Raw genomic sequence first — 7,107 nt, forward strand, 5'->3', positions numbered from 1 at the left:
TCAGAGAGGTTCTCCCTCCCTCGAAAAAGCAATTAAAAATTCTGCTGCAGCCAGTAACCCTCCACTCAATTCTCTCCGGGTCCCAGTGGACTAGGCAGGTTTGGCAGAAGCCGGGTGCTGCCACGGGTCCGTATTCCGGCTTTCTTGCATTTCCGATTGATTTTCTTTTTTTTTCACTCGGTGTGTTTTGAAGTTTACGATACCAAATCAAAACTGGCACTTTTTGGCACTGGCTATTGCTCAGAGAAAAAAAAAAAATCACAGAATACCCCCCCCCCCCCCGAAGAATTAAGCATTAAAAAAAAGTTATAACTGTTACCGTTCAACATATTTAAATTCGTTTATACTGGCCTAGAGGGAAGAACAGAAAATATAATTAATATTAATGTTATTATTATTTTCAAAATGAAGAAACTATAATTCAGTTCAAGGCTTGTCAACACTCCCTTACACTGAGAGAAAAACGCTGACTTTCACGGAAAACAATTCCCGAAATTTCGCCACCGCTGGAAGGACCAAAAAAAAATTAAATATATTTTCAAGTCTTTCCAAAAGTCTTCAGCTGGTTGTAAATTGAGTTTATATTTTCATCGCTGTCCACAACTAATGTATCAGGATACGTTGTCTTTCAGTTTGGAGACTATTTTCTTATCCTTCACCCTCCTGTTCTGAAACCAAATGGTAACTTGTCTCTCAGACAGGTTTGTGGCTGCGGATATCCTTCGCCTCTTGTCCTTGTTAATGAACTTGTTAATGGCATATTCATTCTCGAGTTCTTTAAGCTGCAGTTTTGTATACGGCACTCGCTTCTTTCTCCCACGCCGGTAGACACACATATCGGGCTGGTTTAGTGCAACGTCCCCTATTGTAAAAGACATTATGTGAAAAATTAGAATTTTATTACAGGCGTTTAAAGCTTAACCGATACTTGTTGGGCACTGGTTTTCATGGGCAAATAAATAATGCCGGGTTGTTTACAGTTTATTATTATTTACACTGCCACATTATTTGCACTCTAGTAAAGCACCACCAAAACTTTGATGGACTGTCATCACTTTTCAGGCATGCATCGCTAACCGAGCATTCAGGGCGGCGGGGGCATTGGCTGGGGGGCTGAGAGCGGGTCAGTGCTGGCAGCGCACACACAGAAATCGCGTTGGTGAGAGTTTCCCGGGTTTGTTTGCATGTGGTTTGTGCCTCTGTGCCCTCACTACTCGCAGTCTCTTAAGTGCTCTGGGGCCGCCGCATCAGTCGCCAGCCGGAGAGGCAGAGGAGAGCAAGCCTTCGAGCACCATCCTGCAAACTTCAAACGCGACTACAAACCCTGCCACCGAGGGAAGCAGCGGGAGAAGGAGCCCGAGGCCGCCCCGGCGCTCGCGGGTCGGGCGTCCGGTGCCCTGGCGCTGGTGGCGCGGAGGTTCTGGGGTCAGTCCCGCGGGTATGGAAAGCTGAGGGTGAGGATTTTCTCGGGGGTGGGCGGCCGAGGGGGGAGTGAGAAAAAGAGAAAATCCACCGCCCCCACCCTGCTCTATGCGTGTCTGTGCAGCTTGTCCAGGTCGGCAGGCCGCCCCTGCAGCCCGGGGGGCGGGGGAGGGGACGGGAAGGCGGAGAAGGCGCGGGAGAGTTCTGCTCAGACCATTTCTCCCCCTCTCGTACCTGGAAAGGACGATTTCCAGAAGTGTGAGCTCTGTGTCTGATCTTTGGCACAGTAAACCTGACTATTCCAGCCATTAGCCAGAGTCCAAGACTGATAGCCCTCCATTGATATGTATGTTTCGTGTCTCGGTTCCCCAGAGCCAAACGTTGAGACCATGTCTATGTACCCAGGAACGTGCTGGTAGGGGGTTGTATAGCCCTGGTAGAAGGACACTTCCTTTGCCCTGGAGGAGACTTCATTGGCGGGGACACTCGTGCTGGTCAAGCTGGAGACGTCCATGTACTTTTCCACGGGAAAGCCGCCAATGGAGGCATGGGGGGGAGACTTCAGGGCGTTTTGCTGTATCCCAACCCCGTGGGACATCCTGCAGCTATAGTATCCATTGCCAAAGTGATACCCATAGCCCAGCGCGGGGGCGGCGGCCGGCGTGGTTGAGCCCGGGCAGTCCTTGGTCTGGGGGTCGGGCCTCGCAGCCGCCCCCGAGCGCTCCCCTCCGCCGGCGTAGGCAAAACCCGAGGCGGCGGCGGCAGCGGCGGCGGCGGCGGCCGCTCGGCCCGTGTGCGCCGCCCCGAAAACGGGCGAGGAGAGAAAATTACGGCACTGCCCGGGGGCTCCGCCGCCGCCTCCGCCGCCGCCGCCGCCGCTGCTGTCGCCGCGCAGTCCGTCCATCTCCCAGCTCGCTGCTTTGCTCATGGCCTTGCACATCGCGGGCGGCGGCGGCGGCGGCTCGGTCCCCGGCCGGGCATGATGCGGATGGTTATTTGCCTCCAACAGGTTGGATCCTGGCGGTACGTTTATAAAAACGAAGTCCAGGTTGGGAGGGGGGACCGGGGTGGGGGCGGCCGGCCCCAGATTAGTTTGCCTCAGCCCGGGGGGCTGCTCATAGGCTGCCGTCGGAACATGTGACCCTCCCGCTGCCCGCACTGCCCCTTTCGCCTCGCAGCCCCCCGGTCCGCACCGACGGCTCCCCCACCCTCTACTCCCACCCCCGCCCCGCCGCCGCGCTCCCGCCCCGCCACGGCCCCGGCGCTGGAGCGGGGGGAGATTGGGCTGACGAGCGGCGGTGATGCCCCTCCGGACCAACCTGGGCCCCCGTTGCTTTCATCCCCCCCCTTGCTCCTGCCCGCAGCTTCAAAAAGGCCAGCCGAGTACCACTGGACCTTTTGAGGCCGCGGGCAGGGGCCCTTTTTACAGCCACGGACAGGGGTCTCACCGGATCCACAGCGAGACCTTCTCCAGCTCATTGTTGCGTCTGCAAGAAGGGGGAAACCCCAACACAGTCTTTGTATTCCATCCTCCCCACCTCCCTTCTTCCCGGCGATATATAGAGTAGAAGGGCTTTGTTACACGGGAAAAGGGGTCCCTCCTGGCTTCACTGAACTCTCGGTCCCGGGGAGAACCCTCCCTTTAGTCCCCCATTGCCACCCCCGCCAAACCCCCCGATATTGCTACCGGCTAGGAAGAGGCACCGGGTCTGTGTGCAGCGCAAGATGGTAAACCTGGCACTCATTAGATGTGGCTTTTTCTCCCCGTGCAGTGTCAGTTCGTGTCGTGGTAAGGCAGCCTAGTTAAAACACAGAGTTTGCTTACGCTGACGGCTGCTCTCGTGGTGACTTCCCAAGACGGTGGCCAATCCTCCTGTCGTGTCTCTCGACTCTCGCACTGAGTTGGGATGGAAATGAAGGAGCGAGAAGTACTGGAAGTGGAGAAAGCTCCGAAGACGACTCCCAACTCCAGCCACAGCCCCAACCGCAACCTCAACCACAATCCCAACCCCTACCCCGCTGGACTGACTCCAGTCGCTCCGCAGTTGTGTATTGCACACTTAGCTCTCTCTTGGGTGCGGAGGGCAAGAAGTTGCTGGGAAAAGTGTCAGCTTCGCAGGGAAGGGCACGGAAACTCCACGCCGCTGAAAACCGTATAGCTGGGGCTCTGTTTACTGTCCCTACGGAGGCTCAGGCGCATGAGAGAAGAGAGGCAGCCGCCATGGAGGAGAAACTCTGGGCTGACACCATTTCGGGGCTCTGGGGGTGTCCTTGCTGAGCAGCCCGGGCAGGTGGTGGCGGGGGCCCCCGGATCGCTGGGCTGTCGCGGGATAGGTCCCGCAGCAGCCGCCCGTCCCGCAGCCCTACTTTGTAGGTCTAATAATCATCGGCAGTATCTGGAAGCGGGGTTTGGAATGACAAACGAGTGCCCATAATTACGGCAACAACCGGATGGCATAGACGAGTTCATGTTTATTAGCTCTGACCGCTTAATTGCTATTAATCTTTCATAATCAGCTAAAAAGTGAGCCAGGCGTGAATACGTTTCTCTCGGTTATAAGCCGAATCCGTGTTTACTCTCAGGACATTAAACACTCCGTAATTAGAAGGAAGTTTTGTCGAAGAACAATTTTCTCACCCTTTTATGTCCCTGAAAGCAACTTCCTAGCGAAAACGTTGCTATAAAAAGAAGTCCAGAGAAACGAAGGACTTTATTTCTCTGGACATCTTTCTATGTGTACTCCCACGTCCTGTTGTGTTTCCTCTTTCAATAAATGCAGTGAAAATTTCTCTCATGTCAGGACCTTTCCAAAAAGGACGCGAAAGTAAGGAACACCTAAAGCGCAGGGTTTCGGAGCTTTTTGAGGTCGATTGCATCAAAGTAAACCACGGTGCAGCCGCAGCGACTCCCTTTGAGGTCTTCAGCCCTGCCGAGACCTCTGCTCCAGCGAGAGCCCCTCGGTTCACCAAAAACTCTTTGGGCGGGTTTATGAGCAACAACTTCAATTCTATAATGAGCTGCTTTGTGAAGGGTGTAGAAAACAGCATTGCCTTGCACGGCAGGATATTATGCACAGGAATAAATGATCTCATGAGCAAAGGTCGGTTCTCTGAGAGCACCCACCCAGTTTACAAGGGGCAGGATGCGTCCCACACCCCCGAACCCGGGGAGTGTGCGGGGCACCGTGCGGAGGCCTCGAGCAGCCCGGCGCTTCCTTTGCCCAGGGAGAACAGTTCCCATCGAGGCTCAGTTCCTTGTCGGGCAGGGCAGGAGGAGCTGCCGTTCTGGCCGGGCGTCTCTGCCTGCGAGGCCGTCCTTGTCTTCCCTGGGCAGCGCTTCCGCGGGTGGCCAGCGCCCCGCGGAGTCACGTCGCATTTTCCGTTGACACATTGCACGGGAATCCGCAGAATACATGAGCTAGAAAGCACCGCTGCAGGCGTGCTTGTGCCTTCCCAGAAGAAAAGGTTGTGTTGTTTTTTTTTTTTTCCTTTTATTATTTTTTACAATCCTGAAATTATCTCATTTAGTCAAGTGCATTTACCATGATTTAACACAGTTAGGATTCCACTCAAACTTTTAGCACAGGATTTTAGCATCTGCTTAGTATCCGTCTCTTACAGGACCCCCCTCCCCCCTCCCCGACTTTTTATCTCCTCCCTCGCCAGAATTTGCCGATGGCAATCGTGTCTATAGGAAGTTGCTTCTCATGCTAGTGTTTGCTGTAGGAAAAAAAATATTGTCCAGGACAAACAGAGAATGCAAACAAAACCACTCGATTTATACGTCTCCCAAACCTTACCCTGTGTCCACTGTGTTCCGTTGTTACCTTTGAACTTGTATGGACTTTTAATAGCTAAACAGAACAGAAGAACTTTCATTTTCCCCTATGCCTTTAAAAAAATAGCCAGTTATGATAACGAAAAGATTTAACAGCAACACGTGGAGAATCGTTGAACTATTTTCCCCTCCAGATCTGTGCCACAGCTTCTCATGTCTTTAGTTATTTCAACCTTAAATAATCCGTTTCGAGCCGGAGGAAGTTTTCTCGGGGCTCCCAGCGTGCCCTGGGCGCAGCGGCCACGGGCGGCTGAGCACTGCGGGCGTTGAACTTGAGCTCTCGGGTCACGGGCTGGTGCTGGCCGATCTCTGACTGCCACCTCCGCTCTGAAGCAGCGAGGGGACCTCGGGACCCTGACCTTGGACCAGCTCGGCAGCCTGCCGCAGTTGCAACCTAAACTGAACCTTCGGCCGAGTCCCTTGGCGACCGGATGTGGCCTTTATCGTTTGCATTAAACCCCGTCTGTGTGCAAAGGCAGCCTCAGAAGACATCATGTAACTATGAAGCTCGCGTAGGGTCCCGTGGATTTCTGTCTGGGCAGTGCGGGGAGGGACGGTGTGCAGGGCCAGCGGGACTCGGATACACGCTGTGCTCGTGTCCTTCACTCGCGAGTGACATTTAACAGACAATATGGACTGAACACGCCCCAAGACTGGTCCTATGCTTATATGGCAGCCTGAGGCGGAGGGGAGAGTCGGGGCTGAGCAGGAGCGTGCCGCCTGCTCAGACACGCAGGACAGTCGCTCCGCGGGCGCGGAGCTGCCCCGCCAGATGGCCTCCGACTGGCCGGGGGAGGACGGGCAGAGCCGGCGGGCAGGGCTGGACGACAGGGTGGCAGCACCTGCGGGCAGGACAGGTGAGCAAGGAGGGCAGCACCCGTGGGTAGGGCCGACGGGCAGGTCGGGAAGGTCAGGTGGAGCCTGCGGGCAGGGCCGGCGGGTAGGACAGGTAGGACGGGCAGGGTGGGATGGGCAGGGCGGGACGGGCAGGACAGGACGGGCAGGGTGGGATGGGCAGGGCGGGACGGGCAGGGCGGGATGGGCAGGGTGGGATGGGCAGGACAGGACGGGCAGGGCGGGATGGGCAGGGCGGGACGGGCAGGGTGGGATGGGCAGGGTGGGATGGGCAGGGCGGGACGGGCAGCGTGGGATGGGCAGGACAGGACGGGCAGGGCGGGACGGGCAGGGCGGGACGGGCAGGGCGGGCAGTGCCGCCGAAGCGCCGCCAGGTGGCGCCGCCGAGCCTGCCGCCGGCACTGCCCGGGCGGAGCGCGGCCCCCGCGCCGCGGGTCCCCCGGAGCGGCCCCCGCCGGGACCGGCTCCCCGCGCCCCCGCACCGCCCCCGACCGCCGCACCGCCGCCTTCTCCCACCCCGCGGGCCGCGTCCCGGACACCCTGAGCTAAGGCGGCTGTCTCCGCCAGCGCTGCGAGCCGCCCTGGGGCCCGACTGGCAGCCTGCCCCGCTGCGGGGTAGGAAGTAGATGTTCCCTCCCGTCTTCCCAAGAACACTCTGACTGGTGAAAAGCTGCACAAGATGTTTGTTTCATTTAATACGAACTTCATTTCAATTAAGCTACGTGACCCCTTTTCCCCGGGTAAGATTTAATAAATGAGTACTGAAATATTCTTTGATGCCTCCAGCAACAACTTTCAAGGTAAAAATCTGGCCAAAGGCCTAAGCAGCTATTTAAACTTACAAGAACAACTGAGTAAACAGAGTCTAACAAAAGCACACATATTTCGGCAGTTTCTCAGCGGTCTCTGTAACTTCCTCCCTCTTTGCCCACTAATGTCACTTCAATGTCCGTGGTTCTTCAGGCTTAGCTGTTGGTTTTGAACAACTACAA

General features: G+C 56.2%; 1 protein-coding gene across 1 annotated transcript; it reads right to left on the reverse strand.

Annotated features, from left to right (window-relative positions):
• Nucleotides 1-611: 611 nt before the first annotated feature.
• Nucleotides 612-2,350, reverse strand: HOXD13 (homeobox D13; the record flags this gene model as incomplete). Its single annotated transcript, XM_082284768.1, has 2 exons — nucleotides 612-862; nucleotides 1,657-2,350. The coding sequence occupies 2 exons, from the start codon at nucleotides 2,348-2,350 to the stop codon at nucleotides 612-614; spliced, it is 945 nt and encodes a 314-aa protein (XP_082140894.1).
• Nucleotides 2,351-7,107: the final 4,757 nt, after the last annotated feature.

This window comes from Coloeus monedula (assembly GCF_965178545.1).
Source record: "Coloeus monedula genome assembly, chromosome: 7".
NCBI classification, from domain to species: domain Eukaryota; kingdom Metazoa; phylum Chordata; class Aves; order Passeriformes; family Corvidae; genus Coloeus; species Coloeus monedula.